The sequence below is a fragment of the Panthera pardus genome, unplaced genomic scaffold (genome assembly GCF_024362965.1).
Source record: "Panthera pardus isolate Hobbes unplaced genomic scaffold, ASM2436296v1 HiC_scaffold_10, whole genome shotgun sequence".
NCBI classification, from domain to species: Eukaryota; Metazoa; Chordata; class Mammalia; order Carnivora; family Felidae; genus Panthera; species Panthera pardus.
Window position 1 is genome coordinate 33,773,570 of NW_026526655.1, and position 18,927 is coordinate 33,792,496.

Below are 18,927 nucleotides of genomic sequence, written 5' to 3' on the forward strand. Positions count from 1 at the left end.
TAGCATTCATACCAATGTTCAGCAGAAGTTACAGAGACTTTCCAAATAACTCTTGCCCCCTCCCCACCCACATGCATAGCCTCCCCCTATCAGAATGGTACATTTGTTATAATTGATGAACCTATACCAACACATCATTATCATCCAAAGCCCATAAGTTTACATTAGGATTCATTCTTGGTCTTGTACATTCTATAGGTTTGGACAGATTTATAATGGCACGTCTCCACCATTATAGCATCATACTTATTTTTACAGCCTTAAAAGTCCTCTGTACCCTGTCTATTCATCCCTCCCTCCTAACTCCTGGCAACCAGTGATGTTTTTACTGTCTTTATAGTTTTGCCTTTTCCAAAATGTCATATAGTTGTAATCATACAGTATGCAGTCTTTTCAATTGGTTTCTTTGTCTTAGTAATATTCACTTAAGGCTCCTTCATGTCTTTTCATGGCTTGCTAGTTCATTTTTTTTAAGTTCTGAATAATTGTCTGTTGTCTGGATATACCACAGTTTATTTATCCACTCACTCACTGGAGGACATCTTGGTTGTGCCCAAGTTTTGATGATTATGAATGAACACCTATGTGTAGATTTTTGTGTGGACATAAGTTTTCAGCTCCATTGTGTAAATGCCTAGGAGCACGGTGGCTGGATCATAGGTAAGAGAGTATGGTAAGAGAGTAGGCTTGTAAAAAACTGCCCAACTGTCTTCCAAAGTACTATTTTGCATTTTTACCAGCAACGAGCAAGAGTTCCTCTGTTGTTCCACATCCCTGCTAGCATTTGGTGTTGTCAGTGTTCTGGAACTTGGCCATTCTAATAGGTATATAGTGGTACATATACATTAGCTTTTAGCAAGGGCTTAGTCTTTTGAATTATGATCCAGTGGTAAATACCAGGTGCTTCTTCAAGAACTGTGTATTCTCCAGATCTGATAGGTATGTGATTACTGGAAAGATCATACACACTGGAGACACCCAGACCTGAAGTTTGTAGCTTAACTCTGGTATACTCCATGGATGGGTTATTTAACTTCTTTGAGTTTTAATTTCCTCTTTGGTAAAATGGAAGTAATACATTAATTATAACTACTTACTTCAATGATTATATGAATAAATTGTGGACCTTCTCTGATTTTATTCAGGTGATTAATACAAATATTTGGCCAGGATGGGACTTAAGACTGTACCTTGTACCATACCACTATTAGCTTTTCTCTACGTTGAAAAACCACCACTCATTGAGCACATATATCTGTCCCATAATCCAGCCCACACAGTTTCGTCTCAGGTATGTTTGGAGAGGTTTTGTCAAACACCTCACGAAAATCCAATACTTAGTAAGGTAGATTTCTTTGGGTTATTTGTATGCATTTTTCCTTTTCCCATCTTTGGGAAGACTTTGGGTCTATAGGTACTATTTTTTAATTCTTTCTTCATTAGTTCTTCCTTGTTCTTCTAAAGGATACATCGAAGTCTCTGATTTCTAGGCTACTATGTTTCCTGAGTAGATGATCCCTAGATGAAGTAATTTGACTTTCCCTGGCTTCTTTTAGAAGGAGTCATTACAGAAAATGATACATGTGTTAGCTGAGACAGATCTCTCATTTTATTTGGGGGTTGTGTGTGTGAGCACATGTGTGTGTGTCCGATGGTGTAACAGGGCTTGAATTACATCTTTGGAACTCTTTGTTCCTACTATTCAGTATCTCCATCATCAAATCAGAGCTTAGGCTCCTCATTGCTTTTGCTATCATCACTGATAACTGAGATTGAGTAGAAGGAGATAGCCAAAAATTTTAATCTAACTGGGAGCTCAATCCAAACTTCTAAAATCTAGCTGGAGTGGGTAGTAGTGTGTTTTGATAATCCAGATAATGAAGAAAGAAGCACCCCCTAAGAAATCTTAACAAAGAGTCTTAAGCCAGTCCTTTTGTTGACAACTTTATCCAAGAAACCATCTTCTCTGAGACTTTTCTAAACTTTAGACTAATCCTCTCCTTGCCACAGAAGTCTTTTTGTTTGGGGGAAATTGTAAGTGAACGCAGGAGGGACAGGCCTCTGTAAGCACCCGCTCAGTCTCCAGATTCTTTTAATTGTTAGCCTTTCATCTGTCCTGTAGTCCTTCTGGCCTAGGGATCTCTTTATCAAATAACAAAACAGATGAAATTATTCATAAATCCTCTTCTTAGACTCTTTAAGTCTGTGTCTAATTTTTGAGCTAATCACTGTTAAATTCTGGGTGTATGACAAGAGCAATAACCATTCATTGCTTTTTCTTCAAGTATCATGTCTGTTGCCTTGGACATCATATTTACAATATTCCAGATCCCAGGTGATGGTATGAAAACCCTGGTCCATGGTGGAGTTAGGTTTGAAGCTTCTTAGTAAGGCAAACCAAATTAAAACGGAAACAGTAGTAATGTGGCCCTGGAAGTGAATGAAGAATAAACAAAATCAAAAGACATGAGTCAGATTGAGTAAGGAAAATGTGTTAAACATTAATGCAAAGTTATTGATAGAATTCCATACACTGATAGAAAAGATAATAATAAATTATAACAGAGACAGCATCTTGCCCCTGGTAATAAGAACTAAAAAAGCTTTAAAAATAATAATAATTGATCTCTGGATATACCATATCCCACTGTTCAAAACATGCCAAGGTTGGAAATAAAATGTGTAAAGTGCCTGACACAATAATATACCCAGTAAATTTTAGTTTCCCTCTATTTCTCTATTGTAGACATCAGTATGCATTTTTTTTTTCCATTCCTGAAACTGACATTTTGAGGATAAGAGTTTTAATTTTGAGGCATTGCTGCCAGTTACAAGTCCTAATATCCCAATTTACATTTTGGATCTTCTGAAAAGTGAATATTTTAACATAAATTCAATTTAGTGGAAAAGATTTACAGGCCCCACGTGTCCATGTGATTACCTTTAGTTGGTTTAACTCCAGCACACCCAGATTTTGCTGATCCCAAGCCATTTATTAAACAGTTTAATTGCTCTAGATTTTCCCTATTGTGGTTCGTCTCCTACGGTTTTATCTCCTTACATTAATACCAAGGGCCTAGGGATATCACGAGATTACTCCAATTGAGGCTAAATCTGCTTCCTCCCTCTCTCAATTGCTGGCAAAGGCACTAAGTTCGACATGCTGCATTTAATTGACTTTCTATTGTGACCATTTTATACCTACAGGTAATAATCCTTTGTGGAAAGTCATTGAAGACCAGAGAGGCAGGGTTATCTCCCTACCCTCTGGCTGCTTATAAAATAAAATAACAACAATAACAGAAGTAATAGTAATGCTTATGGAATACCACCATCTGAGACCATTTCTTTCTATCAATGTCTTTGATAATTTTATGAAAGGCAAATCTTTAGAGAATGTAGCTAAAGTACATCCTATTTTCATAACTAGTGGGTTTAAAATGACATAATTATACAGTAAAATCTCTGCTTTAGAAAGTATTGTGCTTGGGAAATACCATATTATCGTGTTGCCTATTGTAATTCCAATTGTATACTGTCAAAATACAAACTTGGGTATTTTATAAAATGTTATGAGGAACAGCTATAATTCTAAACTTCCTTGATCTTTCCAAATTTCTTAAACATTTTTTTAAATGTTTATTTTTGAGAGAGAGAGATGGGCAGAGAGAGCGAGACACAGAATCTGAAGCAGGCTGTAGCCTCTGAGCTGTCAGCACAGAACCAGATGAGGGGTTGAACTCATGAACCATGAGATCATGACCTGAGCTGAAGTCGAACGCTAAACTGACTGAGCCACCCAGGCACCCTGATCTTTCCAAATTTCTAAATACAGTGATCTTAGAAAATCCAGGAGGCAAGCATCTTTACATGCCTTTAAATACCAACAGCCAAAGAGAAATCCAAGAGAAAGTGGCAAAGAGCTGAATCCTGCCCTGTGAATTACCTTATGAGCCGGCAGGTGTGGGGAGCACACCAGTGATTACTATCTAGGCCCTGAAGGTTCTATCAGGAAGCATGACCAAGCTGTGGTTTCCAAATAGGTGGTCAAACCATAGTCTAATGCTTGTGGCTTGGGATATAGCCAGGGTCACCTAAAGGGCCAGGTGACTGGCTGGCTTTGTGCATGGGCCCCACCTTGATCCCTCTATCTGGATTATTGTCCCCCCCCCCCCCCCCCGCCCCCGACTGTGGAAGGCCCCATATGGGATGTGCTCTTGTCACATCTAGGGGTGTCTCTACTATGATGGCTTTTGCAGTTGTCCCACCTGGCTTCCTGTGCCTACCAGCAGAACTCCTTTTAGGGTGTGGTAATTTCAGAAAAATTCTCCATAGTACCCTTCTTCCTCAAGATTGCTTGGAAGGCTGGGCTACCTGGGTTGACTAAGGAGAGTAGCTGTGTCTGAGACATTGTGGATGGCTCCCAATCAGGACCTTGTTCCTAGAACTCACCCTGAATGGAGAACTCCCTGTGACCAACTGTGCAGAAGGGGTGGCCTAAAAGGCCTGGGGCAGTGATGACTAGACTCTCATAGGCATCTAAAACCATCTCCTGGGGAGGGCCCGGCCCTGAACCAGGTCTTCTTTGGCATTTGGGGGTGACCAACTATCCTGGTTTACCCAGGTTTATGCCAATTTTAGCACTGAATGTCCCACATCCCAGGACACTCCTCAGTCTTGAGCCAATGGGGATGGTTTTCAACCTCTGATTTTGTTCTATCAGCTGATGAAGAAAACTTCATGGTTGAGAGAATGTGACATTACAGTGCAATAATTTATTCCACATGTGTCAGTTAAAGGCCTTCCAATGACTTGTCAGTTTTGTCTTGGGAGTCTTACTATTCCTCTGGGAGAGAGACAGGAGATGCACATTATCATCCTCCCTGTGACTGACTGTACCCAGAGGGGGCTAGGCCACCTGTGCCTAGAGTGGGAATAAAGAGCCAGACACAGAACAGGCTCTGAATCTGTGAACAGTGTCCTCTCCACCTGGCAGTGATGAATGTTCACTCCCACCCATAAGGAGGCTCACTATTGGGACAACTTACCTGAAAGGATATTGGTGATGTCGCCCTCTCTTTCACCAGCATTTGCTAAACTGGGTTGGGAGGTGACCTTTCCGGTAGGAGACCAAAAGGTCACACATTTCTGGCTTTAGCCTCACTCCTGAAACTGTAAACAAAGACTCCTCTGTAGGGAGGAAAAGAGAAAAGCACCAACATATTATTTCCTGGAATCTTTCATGGTCTATTTTTATGTCTGTTGTAATATTTGTCACTTGAAGAGACATCAAAACATGAGGCAGGCTTACCCACCAATAATTTATACCGACTCACGGATAGCTTGCTTTACTGAATCTACTAATAGTTGTCAAATGCCTCTTAGTTGATTCAATTCAACATATATTTACCAAATGAGCACTTGGGTAAGGTGTTATGCTAGGTGTTGAAGATCCAAAAACAGGAATAGAACTGGGGACACACACACACTGACAAACAAGGGCTGAAAGTGAGGTGCAAACAAAGGATTATGACAGCTGCTCTCCTACATCTCCCAGGGAGCACAGGGAAAGCATAGACAAGTGCCCTTGGGGCCTGTGAAGGAGGTCTGTACTTTCAACAGTTAAGGAATTCTAGGGAGGATATTGCTGGCTGGGGAATCAGCATGAGCAAAGGCAGGGAGGAAGGAAAGTCTTTGACAGAACTGCAAAGTAATCTTGCATGGTTATAGCAAGACAGACTAGTAGATAAAGTTGGAAAAATGAGTTGAAACCAGATGGTGAAGGGAGTAATATCAAGCCAAGGAGTCTGGTTAAGAGTCCCAGTGATGGTAGGCAATGAGCATCATGCCGGGGCTAGATGTGTTTTGGAAAGTTTAAATCCTAGTGCATTTGTTACATCAGGCAATCTATTTAATAGACTCTATGGTACAAGTCTTATACCATATATTATATAATAATAAATAATATAATATTATTATATAATATATAAATATTATATTACAATATATTATTATATATTATAATATATAATATTATGTTTATATATTATATTATATTGTATAATAATTTCTATACACACACATATATATAATATGTTATAATATATAATAATTTATACACACACACACACACATACTACCTTTGCCCTCTGATTTATGTATTGGGTTAGTTTAGTATGCTGGAAGTTTGCATTTTTTTAAATGCCTGTGTTTGTTAGGTGTGTGTTGTTCCTGAGTGCTTATTACACTAAAGTTATAGGTCAAGTCCTCCCAAAGTAAACATTTTAAGCGACTCATCTGCAAAATGGGGATGATAAAACTTCTTGGCAGTTGCTATAAGTTTAAAGGAGATGATATATGAAAAACATCTTGGGTTGTTCTTGATGCACAATATATTTTTAATAACTAGTAGCCTTTGTTACAAGCCATTAGCATAGATGCCATCTGGGAAAAACAGCAAGAGGCAATAGCCGCATTGTCACCAAAGCACATCTATAAACCTACTCAGGGCATCTTTCATTGGGCATTGCTTTTCCAAGGCTCACAATCTGTACAAACCTGGGTTGCTCTAAATATTGCACACTTTGGGGTACCTGGGTGGCTCAGCCAGTTAAGCGTCTGACTTCTGCTCAGGTCATGATCTTACCATTTGTGAGTTCGAGCCCCACATTGGGCTCTCTGCTGTCAGCACAGACCCCACTTTGGGTCCTCTGTCCCTCTCTCTCTCTGTCCCTCCTCTACTCATCCTCCCTCTCTCTCTCTCTCTCTCTCAAAATAAATACATAAACTTTAAGAAAAAGTAAATATTGCACAATTTAACAAGAAATGAATTTGCAGGGCCATATCTACTTTGCTTGGCCTAGACATCTGCCTTCGATGTCATGAGTAGTCTGTGGCCTTGAGTCCTTGGGTCTGGAATTACACATTTGCTAGGCTATAAGGGGGAGGCATCAAGTTTGGTGGTACACAGAATAGATTTTCACAGGTACTTTATAATACATAACTTTGTATTCTACTTTTTTTCTAGCTCATGTCATAGCATAAACAAACAACTAAAATAAACAGTGTGTACACTTCACAGGTTATTCTCAAATCAATGCAAACCCAAACCACTTTGGAAATTTCCCTCAGAGAGGTGTCCTCTTGCCTTGGGGACAGTGGCATGAAGATTTCTCTCAGGCTTCCTTGTCCTTCAAAAGCAGCAGCACCTCAAAAGCCAGGAAGGAGGCAGGAGGGAGAGAGGGAGAGAGGAAAAGGGGGAAAAAAGGAGGAGGAGAAGAGAGGGGAAAAAGGGAGAAAGGGACGGGGGAAGCCATAGAAAGGGAGAAGAAGAGGAAGAAGGAGGAGGAATCAGAGGCAGAGAAAAAAAGGAAGACAGAAGGGGAAGAAAGAGGGGCACCTGGGTGGCTAAGTCAGTTGAGCATCTGAATTCAGCTCAGGTCACGATCAAATGGGTTCATGAGTTCAAGCCCTGCATAGGGTTCTCTGCTGTCAGCACAGAGCCTGCTTAGGATCCTTTCTCCCTCTCTCTCTGCCCCTCCCCCCTCTCAAAAAAATAAAACATTAAAAAAAAAGAAACAGATATTTATATGAAAAAAAAAGGGGGAAGAAAGCAGAGCAGAGAGAAAGAAGGGAATTAGGAGAAAGAAGGGAGAGAGGGAAAGGATAAGAGGGAGAGAGGGAGGAAGAGAGAAATTCTCTGGTAGAACAGTGTTGGGAAAACACTCAGTTAATCAAAGGGATTCCAATTTGGCCATGGACTGCCTGACTCTCCTTCCTGACTCAGAAAAAGAAAACAAAAGCAAGAGAGAAAAAAAAAGGAAGAAAGAAAAAGAGAGAAGGAAAAAAGGCAGCAGAGCAGTTCTGCAGCAATCTCACAGATGCAAAACCTTCCATTCTACTGACTCCTCATTAGCTTACTGAATCTGACAGCATAATTATCACAGCTGCTTCGCACTTAGAATAAATAAATACGAAAGTGGGTGTTTAAAATTTTTTGAGAAGGGAAATTCAGTCATCTAGACAGTCAGTAGGACAAGTTTATTTAAAACTTTTAGATTCTTATGTATTTAGATCATTTTGGAACGAGATAATGAGATAGTTGTCTTTCAGTCTAATTGAGTTCCTAAGCTCCTGGCTGTTGGCTGTCACCCCTTTCAAACTTTGCTTTAACTTTCCTTCCTTTAGAAATCTGATCCTGGTGTCTCCATTTACTCTTCCTGGGCTGATAACCTGGTGAAGGCTGGGTGCACTGGAGTGCAGAAAGTGACTTAATGGGATTGAGGAGCTAAATAACCTTTCACAGGAAACAAGATAATCAAATCTCTTTTACTTGCCTGTAATGGCTAAAAGAGAAAGCACGAGCTGAAAAGAAAGCTTGGAAATTAAACCATCATTTCAAAATGTCTTGTAATTTCCCTGTCACATGGTTTTTCGCACTGCTCTTACACATTGTCAATCCATCAGCTGGAGTTGCTTAGTGCATTTAATTATTCAGAGTGCACACAGCCTCGTGACTACGTGGTAATTTTAGCTCATGTGTATGTATATAGGCTTCGTATCTTCAAAGCCCAAAGGATCACACAGCACTACTTTAAGCTGAAGTTGCTAACTAACATGGAGTGCACTTAAAACTCTGACTGGGGGCACAGCACATATGCATTTCCGATTAAAGCAGATGATCTTTCCTTTTAAAATTAATTAGTGCCTATTTATCTTTTCCTCTCCCTCCCACCTCTCATTCTCCTAGGACCGCATTTATGTGAACCCTTGCATTCAGTGAGTTAAAAGCTTTATAAAATAAACATTCTGTCAATCTGGGACAAAGGAAACTAATGTTAACCCATTGTGCAGACTGAGAAATTGAGGTTTATGAAGGCCAATAACAGATGCTACGTTGGAAAAAAAGAAGATAACTTAGGTCCTTTAACTCTCAGTCTGGAGCCTGGCTCCCAATACCATTTGCCTTACCTCATTCTTTTAAACAATAAAGGCAATATACAACATCAACATTAAACAAAACTTTGAAAAAGAAAAAAAGTTACCCACAATCCTCCTAAACTAGGAAGAGCATTTTTATTTTTGTACTCTACCTTTCAGTTTTGTTTATATGCATAATACATGTTCACAGGTACATTAAAATATGCAATTTTGTATCCTACTTTCTTTTAGCTCACGTCATAATAGCATAAACATTTCCCTATTCGCTAACACTCCTGCAAATTTCTTTTCTTTTTTTTAAGTTGGCTCCATGCCCAATGGGGGGGTGGTGGTTCGGGGGGAGGGGGGGTGCTTAGACTCAGGACCCTGAGATCAAGAGTCACATGCTCTACTGACTGAGCCGGCCAGGTGCCCCTCCTGTGAATTATTTTAAATGGTTACTTAGTACTATATGCTGAGTCAATATAACAACATTATCCAATCTGTTCTCTAGTGTTGAATACTTAGACCGTTTCTTTTTATTTTATACTTTTTAAGATAAAATTATAGACAACACTAGGATGAACATTTTTATGCATCTAGGGTTCTTTTTCTTTCTTTCTTTTCTGTTTAATTGTTTCTTTGCATAATTTCCAGAAACCAAAGTGTAGAGTTAAAGGTTGTGACCATTTTCTATGGCTCCTGATGTGTGTGCCACAATGTTTTGCAAAGGTTGCTCCAACTTACAACACCACCAGCAGAATATCATTTTACCACAATCTCACTGACACTGGGAGTCATTAGGTTAAGGGAAAAAAAAATAACTACTTTAACAGTTATTTGTATTTATTTAACCATTAGTAAGGCTGTCTTTTTATTCCATATGTTGGTATGCTTTTTTTGTTTTCCTTATGTGAATTGCTATTTTATGCTTTTGCCCATTTTTTGTTGGATTCCTGAAATTACTTTATAAAATTGAATGAGTTATAGCAAAACAAACAAACAAAAAGAACCACCATTGATTAAGAACTTTTAAAACCCAGGGTGTCTGGGTGGCTCAGTCGGTTAAGTGTCAGACTCTTGATTTCAGCTGAGGTCATGCTCTCACGGTTGTGAAATGGAGCCCCAAGTCGCGCTCTGCACTGGGTGTGGAGCCTGCTTAACATTCTCTCCCTCCCTCTTCTTCTGCCCCTCCTCCTCATGCACGTGTGTGCTTGTTCTCAAAAAAAAAAAAAAAAAAAAAAAAAAAAAAAAAAATCTTAAAACCCAAGGATGACTGTGTATTACAAAACAAACAAAAACAAAAAAGAAAACAGGAACAGAGACTAAGACAAAAGGACATTGAGGATTAAGGAAGAGGTGAAGGATGTCTCTATTAAACACAAAATTGAACCTTCTTAATTGTGAGATATTAAATATGTTATCTGGGGACAAGTGGAATCTTCCTGGGAAGGCTCTAAAATAAACATAGAACATAGGACAGTGGAAAAGGTCACAGGGCTGGGAGTGAAGACCTTGGTTGTAATCCTCATTTTGCTACTAAATTCCCATTGATCTTTAGCAAGCAGCAATGAGTAGTGGGGAGAGCGGCTTAAGAGTCTGACCTGAAGTCAGGCCTGGGCTCTCCCACTTACTAGATGCGTGACTTTGAGCAATTTCCTTAGCCTCGCTCATTCCAAATTTTCTATATGTAATGTGAGGATACTAACTCCAGCCTCACCAATTAGTCTACAAATTGAGTGAGAATTTGTGTAAAGCACATAGATGCCCAATAAACGGCAGCCGCTATTCTTCCCAGGGAGTCAGGGACTCAGTCTGTATAATGAAGATATGGAATAGCGAGTGTCTGAGATCCTCTCCCACTCCAAGAGTCTCTAAGTCTTTCCTCTCTTTCCAGCATCTCTTCTAATATACTGGAATCTCTTGAGGACAGCTCCGAGCACAGAAGGTGAGGAAGTCTGTTATGGAGGATATGTCTTAATTTCTTGCTTCTTAATGTACTGCCTACATATCAAACAACGGAGGATTTAAAAGGTTTGAGAGGGTGGTCTGAGTTAGGTTACAAACTCCCGCAGCCAGAAAAGAGAGACCTGGCTCAGAATCTGCTCCCTCCCATCCCCTGAGAACTGGCCTCTAGAATGACAACGTATTCTGGTTAAATTTTGAATAGTCTACACAATAAAAGCAAGAATAAAATAGATTTGAAACCATTAGCATATAAAGAATGAAACTAAATTTTACTAGTACATGTTAAAGAATGTTTAAATTGGGGCACCTGGCTGGCTTGGTTGGTGGAGCATGTGACTCTTGATTTTGGATCATGAGTTTGAGCCCCACACTGGGGTGTTTTTTTTTTTTACCTTAAAAAAAAAAAAAAAAGAGAATGTTTAAGTTATTGCAACAAGCCATACAGTAAGGAGAAAAACCATGATGGATTATGAATCAGGATTGTGCCACTATTATTAAAAAGAGGACAACTTCACTATGATGTTGGATGGTATTGAGAGGAGAATGACATTCTTCTTCCTGGATGTCCTTCCTTCCCAACCATCCAGACTCCAACATCTTTGAGGGCCCACCCACAAAGCCATCCTGGATCACCACAGCTAGAGTTAATCTCACCTCCTTTGAACACCCAGAGCACCTCACACTAGATCTGTGGCTGTTTATATACTTGTCTCATTTCCTTAAGGACTATAAGCTCTTTGAGGACAGACTCCATGACTAATTCATTTTTGTATCACTCAGTATCATACAAATGACCCTCAGTAAATCTTTAATGAATGAACTGGAGCATAATTCTCCCACTATGTTAGAAATCTGAGTCTACAGTGGGTCCATAGTCTCAGAGATCAGCAAAATAATTGGAACAGGTTCAGAACAGAATAATGAAACAGAATGATTAAAGAGTGAGAGAGGCTGAATCTATATTGGGGAGAAGGGAAGTCAAAGCCACTCAACCTAGAAAAGTGAGCTTTGGAAAGTGATATCAAGAGATCTTCAAATATATTAAAGATATAATATTAAAAGAAGTCCTGAAATTTTTTTGTTGGAGCAAAACAAAAAATTATTCAGATTTTAATGGGGCAGTATGGATAGAGCCTGCTGAAGAACTTCTGGAGTATAGACACCAGAGTGTGGTGACGTATTGGAGAGGTAAATGCCTTGCCTTCCGTATGCCTGCAAAGTAAGAAAGCATTTGATGAGGAAAAAGACCCTCGTAAGCTGTTTTTGCAAAAATTACTTGTGAAACAATTGTAAGCTTTCAAGTTTCAGGATTTTTTTTTTCTAAGATGCTGAAACCTGTTTTAAAGGAGAAGGGGGATTTAGTCCAGGAAGGAATGAGAGAGACTCAAGTCTGGGATTTGGAAAGCAAAATGGGACCAACCCACAGAGAGAGACAGCCTTTGATGTCCTGACGATCAAGGACCCAGGCTTAAGGACCAGACTCTTAAATCACGTGGCATTTACTGCCCCAGATTAAAAAAAAAAAAAACAAAACTTTTGTGGATCAGTGTCTGTGGTTCAAAATGGCTAGCTTCCAAAATCAGTCTTAACTTTCCAAGGGTAACATTTGGAAGGCTCCCTGCAAGAACAGAGTGGAGCCAGTTTCTAGAAAGGGCAGCTTAATGATTTTCTACTCCCCCCACCTCCAAATCATTAAACAGTGTTCCTTTCCCAGAGCCCAAGTTCATGCTGAGGGCAAAGGGAATTAAACGAAGAAGCTGAACCTGCAGCTAAGATTAGAGAGTTGCCAAGGACCTAATTTTAGGTCCTTGCTGCCCCAGCTGACATTCTGCGCTGCTGGCTCGGCAGTGAGGACCGCAAGTGTGGCCGTGAGCCGGCGACTGAGAAGGGCGAGCATCTCCCCAGCCATCTGCAAAAGCAATTAGCTTGCTGTTGGGTGTGTTTTGAGAGAGACTACCAATAATTTCCCCATCAACAAATGTTTCTTCAGGTGTTCAAGAGTCAATAAGGGAAAATGTCAGTGCTTGCCAGAAGTTCCCACATGCTTGCCATTCTAATATTCATGCTTCTCCACTAAGAATGTGTTCCAAAAGGGAACTAATCTTGGAAACCCTGGATTTCATGGCAAGCAACCCCCTGCTTTCCTCTTGCTATAAGCTTAGTGCCACGACCCAGAGAAAGTGTTGTATGGGACATCTCAGCTTTGGGGAAATAGACATGGATAGACGGGAACAATTCTTGCACATCGTGGGGAGTTTCTCTGCCACTCTTCCACTGGGATTTAGGCTGTCCCTCCATGCTTCACATATTTCTCAGCCACAGGTTTCATGCTCAAATTGTCTTCTTCAGAGGGCAGACAATAAGAACTGGCATCTCCCAGATCAAAGGGGAAACAGAATATATTTTAAAGTGACAACTTTGTTATCCTGCAACCAGAATAAAACCAGAATAATAAAATGATATAAATATAAGCTCCTAAATGATTCCATACTGAAATGCCACCAGAGAGCAAAATTTCTTGCATAATTATGGCAGGGAAACTCTCTTTACAAACCACTCACAAGAGCATGTCTTATTTTTGCACAATTCTTATGCCTGGGGCAGCCCACCACAGAGATGGAGAGAGATTCTGTGTCCCTGAAGGTTGGGAACTGTGATAACTGTCTGGTGCTCTCTGTCTGAAAAGGAGGCTCTTAATAAAGGCTAATTGCCATGGGCAATGTAAAAGTAGGCTGGCACTGTCAGGCCAAGGGAGTGCATCCCTTGGTAGATGTGTCCTGAGTAAGGGCCACTGCTGTCAAGGTGCACAGATGGGCCCCAGCTGCTCTCTCTCCTCCTCTGTTTTTCTTTTCTATTTTCTTGATAGCCTTGCTTTCTCTGTCTACTTGTCCTACATCCTATCTATCTGTCGGTCTGTCTCTAAACCTATTTCTGCACCCCCTCCCACACACACACACACACACACACACACACACACACCCAATCCTGCCCCCCTTTTCTGTCTCTTGGCGCTGGCCCTTTCATCTTCTCCCTCGGGGATTCGAGATGTCGCTGCAGGAAGTGCTTGTCGGCCGAGGCAGCAGCAGCAGAGCCCTGTGGCTTTGACAAACCTCATTTAATTGGGAGGAAGCCAGGAGAATTTGAAAGAACTGAAACATCCACGAAACTCCTTTTATCAGGCATAATTTAAACTCTGCATGGAAAAACCCCTATATGTATAAAGAAAAGTCAACTTCCCTCCTGCTGTGAGCACTCCTCGGCTCCCCCCCAGCACAGGCAGGCTCCTGCAAGATTCCATCTTTTCATTTTTCTAAAAGTGTCAAAGTAGATTTGGGCTCTGTGGCTGGGTGAACAGAGAAGGAATACAGATGGGTCTCTCTCTTACACCCGCATATGGGTGTGCATGCTAACACACACACACACACACACACACACACACACACACACACACACACACACAGCAGAGTCCCTCTGTTGGTGGCTTTGCTTCAGATGGCCAGGAAGAATCAAAACCCGAGTTTCTAACAACACATCAGTTTGGACAATGACTGTTTCTTCCTAATTACTCTTCATCAGGTAAAAGCTTGTGCCCAGGCAATTTTGAAAGTCCCCAGTGGTTCTCAGTATGTAGAATAATAGGTCCTGGAGGAGGGCCAATGAGGGAGTTTCTTTAAGTGGAGAAAAGGGAGTGTGAGTGTGTGAGAGTGTGAGTATATGTGTGCATGCACACCTCTGAAGGTTGATATTTGCCTGAAGTGGTAGTTAGAAAGCCCGGGACCAAGAGAAGAAAACTAAAGAGGGATCTAGGGGCTCAGACGGGGGACAGTGTATCAGGATGGAAGTAGAGGATCGGATAGGGGTACAGCGGGAGTGAGGGTACTGGAAAGGGAGGAAGAATTGTAGGTTGCCTGGAATGTCTTTTGTTCCACCCATATGCCAGTGTCCCTCCCCTCCTTCCAAATTCCAATCCAGATTCACCTCCAGTCCAATCCATCTCATGCGAGTTATTCTAGTTCCTCCAAAGAATTGCCGTTAGCACACACACATCCTCAGAACATCTGTGGCTGATTACGTACAGACTTTAGCTGTTTAGATATGATTTGTGCTAATATGTGTACAAGGGTGCCCTGTTTCCTCTTCCTCACCCTCTTTTTCTCCCACGCTGTAGGATCCTTGAGGTCAAGGACAAGGTTCTTTCTTCCTTCAATTTTTATAGCACTTAATATGTTCTTGGCACTTAATGGTGACTTAATAAATACTGATGACTAACTCTTCCTACAGGGTTAAGTAAGACATTAACCCCATTTGTATGATTATGGTTATTTTTGGAGATCCTAAATAACTCATTTTAATAATGAAATGCCCCAAGAAGTCCCAAAGTAAGAGCTCCGGGCTGTAGCAGGACAATGTCCTAGATATGGCAGAGCTGCATTTGCAGACCCTGGAGCCTTTGGCTAGCCTATATGTCTAAGCCCCTTGGGCAGCAGCTCTCTCCTCTCTCCTCAGTGTCACTCCTGAATGCCTTCCCAGTGCCCTCTTCCCAGTCTGAGCCCCTAGACCTTCCTTATTAGCTTTCTTTTCTCCTGCTTAGGGATTCTGAAACTTCTTTTCAGTTGAATAGTGGATGTTTCTAAAGAAACCCTACCTAAGCATGGTCCCCCCCAAATAGCCAGGCCATGACCACACTGCCCACATCCTCTGCCTAGCCCTTCCTGGCCACATTCTGAGAAACATGAGGAGAGCTCCAGACACATGATCCCTCAGCAGATTTCAGATTTGGAGGATGACTTCAGGCCCAGGCAGCAAGGCTGATTTCAGGGTAACTTGTGTTTCCCCGTGGGCATCCGGCCTGGGAGGACGCTCCCCTCCCCACAGCGCCCTACCCCAGTACTTCCTTCAGCAGCATCAAATTACCAATCGAGACAGGCCAGCTCTCCTCTTGTGACATCTCCATGTCACCTATCATCTTACTCTCCATGGAGAGAGAAGGGGGTTGTTACAAACTTTGGTTTTGCTTCTCCTGGCAGATGCTGGGGAAAACAAACAACTCAGAGGCAACTTTCATCTTATCCAATTTCTAAGAGTGTATACGTGAAATGTTTGTATCATTACAAGGAGGTCTGTGTCACCTCAACCCACCAGTGCTTTTGAGTTTTAGAGAATCTCATAGAAAACTCAGGCAAGAATGGGTCCCCTCTTGCTTCTCCTAGGCAAATTGATCTCTAAGCTCATTTCTGGTTGCAAATTCTATGATTTTCCAGTGCTTGGAGAAAACACTTAAACACTGAGATTTACATGTGTGCATGTACACACACACACACACACACACACACACACACACACATGCTCTCTCACTCACCATCAGGAAGCTGGTGTAGCTGAGAAGGCAGGGCACTGAAATAGTCATGAACCAGTGCTTCCTGGGCGGAAACTCGGTCTCTAGGAAAGCCTTTCAGCATTTGGGAAGCCAGATCTTCAGCTTCAGGAACCCTGCCCAACCTGGAAAAGTGGGAAAGAAAAATAATTTCTCCAGAGGTCTTCCTTCTGAAAAATAAAGGGGGAAAGAAGAAAAGGAGAGAAAAGGAGAAGGCTAGAAGAGTGTTTCAAGTAGAATGTCCTGGGATTAGTAAAGTTGATGGCAAGGGGAAAAATAACGTCCACATGGGTACTCTTATCTATCCTCAGTGTGCTCTCATTCAGCCTCCACCTCTCCACTGGCTCCAGGTACCACATGTATATACATAAAGGACCCAGAAATATCATTATAGAAGCAGAAATATGTAATTAAGGATGCTTCTATGAGGGACAGTGCCCACCAAGCAGAAAAGCCCAATTGGATGTATGTTCCAAGGGCTGCAAGCATAGACTCCTGGAGGGGAGGGAGGAAAAGAGGCAATTTTGGAGGGTGAAGCTTGGATGGAAAATACCCTTATTTACAGTGTTTCTGAAGCTCAGCCTCCCGGGGATTACCTAAGAAGCTCTTTTGGTTGCCCACTGAGATGGATCATATAAAGAGAGATAACTAAGTGCCCAAATTACAGTAAGGACAAATCCTCAAGTTGATCTGTGTTGAATTGTACATTTGGAGATGAGCAAATCTATTAGTTGAGCAAGTACTATATGCTAGTAGGTGGTTGGCTCTGGAAGATACAGGGAAGGCTCTGCCTTCTGGCAGCTTGGACTAGTGGAGGAGTCAGACACTAACCAAATTATCATAGAAATGCATAATTACCTGTGAAAAAAAGGCCCAGATATCTGACTTAGAGTCAGAGCTGGTCAGGGAAGGCTTCCCTGAGAAGGAAGCATTTGAGCTGAGAGCTGAGGAATTAGGGCAGGGGAGGCGAGGGCAGTGCAGGCTGAGTGAGATCTGTGGTGCTCATACAGACCCTGGGATGAGAGGGAGAAGACTGATTTTAAGGAAGGAAAGAAAGGCCAGTTGGCTGGCCTGGGACAGAGGGAGAGAGGGGACAGATATGAAGCTGGGAGGGTGGCAGGGGCTGATTCTGCAGGACTTGTGAGTCTTAATTTTCTTATTTACTTAGAACGTTTGAAAGTCTGTGCTAATCTAGTGCCAATCATTTAAGTACACCCATCTCTAGAGCCCACAGTCAGGTTTACAAGTGGAAAGCCACCAGACATAAAACTGTGCAGATCCCAGGAAGCAATTAACTGCAGGTCTGATGTCTGACATTCAGAATGAAGTTCCCTGGCCACGCAAATCCCCAATTAAGCAAAAATAGACGGGCTTATTTAATGTCAAATATACATACCAACCTAAAGTGACAAAGAACTGATACCCTTCCCCTTCCCGGTGCCATGATTGCTGGAAGTTCTGGCCCAGAGCTGTAAGTTGGCCACGTTTTGCATAAGATTTACATAAGAAACTTTCAGGTATCTGATTCCCATGACATAAAACTGTTTCTACAAATAGATAATTTTACCCTCAAACTTAGGAATAATTGCTTCGTAGACTTAAGATAGAAGACAATTTGCAAATCCCCAGTCCTTGCCAATTTCCAGCTCAGTTAAAAGAGAAGGGAACATGGGGTGGAGGCCTGATCTTTAGCTTGTGGCCTGAGAAAAGGCTGGAGGGTATTTTTTCCATCGAGGGTGCCCTGCCCAGGCACAGGTTTTCAGGGACAATGAAATGGGGGTTTGGAGTGGGGAAGGTGGTATAGATCACTAGGGCCTAATATCAGTCTAGAGGGACATTCAAGGAAAATCTCGTGAAATTTTTCTTTTCACCTAGTCCACTCTCACTATAGGTGGTAGGATGGGATGTGTGCAAAAATTGGGGCCTGAACCCACTCTATGAAACTCTGGGGGTGGGTGGGTAGGTATTGATGGTGAGGGGGGCACGATGCATCCATCAGCTTCCACCTCCACACTCCCACCCCAATCAATGGCTGGTTCTTTCAACACTCCTACCCATTGGCCCACAATAATTGAATTATTACAGAATTGTTCTATAGACAGGGCATACAAGCTCCATTCTCATTGGATAAGGAAGGCTAGGGAACCTATTTTGAACTTGTGTTAGCATGGCATGCATACTCTTTGCATTTAGACTAGGTAGCTGGGGAAGCAGGGAAAGGCTGACAGAACTTCTCCTGGGGCGGTAGAGTCTCATATAAGAAGAACTGGCCATTTTCACCAGGCCAGTGAAAGAAAGGAGAGTAGGTACTGATCAGCAGTACGAAAACTTCTTTTTAGGACTTTCCTTTTCAACTAACCAGCCCTCCCCCAACCCGTCCCACAAAGTTGTATCAAGGCTTTTCCTGGAGCCTCCATTTATTCCAGTCTCATGGCCTCTGGTCTATGACTGCTATAACACACTTCTGCTCCTTCCTCCCATGAGCCAAGTTCATGTTGGTCTTCCCTGTATAAACCAAGTCCATGCCCTCCTGAATATGAGACTTTCCTAGCAGCACTTGTAGTGGGACCACCCAATCTGGAGAAGTGTCCTGATAATCTCTACCTTGTGATTAGCATGTTGCACTCTTATTTGGGAGCTGAGAAAAGAGCCCTAGGAATAAAAAT

The 18,927-nt window shown here is 41.8% G+C and overlaps 1 protein-coding gene across 4 annotated transcripts in view; it reads right to left on the bottom strand.

Annotated features, from left to right (window-relative positions):
* Positions 1–1,928: 1,928 nt before the first annotated feature.
* The window catches only part of CDK15 (cyclin dependent kinase 15), an 82,518-nt gene continuing 65,519 nt past the window's right edge, over positions 1,929–18,927 (bottom strand). For 2 of the 4 annotated variants that reach the window (XM_019436633.2, XM_019436635.2), the window contains exons 12-14: positions 16,247–16,386; positions 5,049–5,190; positions 1,929–2,430 (exon numbers count right to left, since the gene is read on the bottom strand). In XM_019436633.2, coding sequence (XP_019292178.1) covers positions 5,081–5,190; positions 16,247–16,386 — 250 coding nt within the window. In that variant the 3' untranslated portion in view covers positions 1,929–2,430; positions 5,049–5,080. Of the gene's footprint in view, positions 2,431–5,048; positions 5,191–11,829; positions 12,100–16,246; positions 16,387–18,927 lie in introns of those variants that run through there. The other 2 variants (XM_019436632.2, XM_019436634.2) reach the window with 1 other exon arrangement.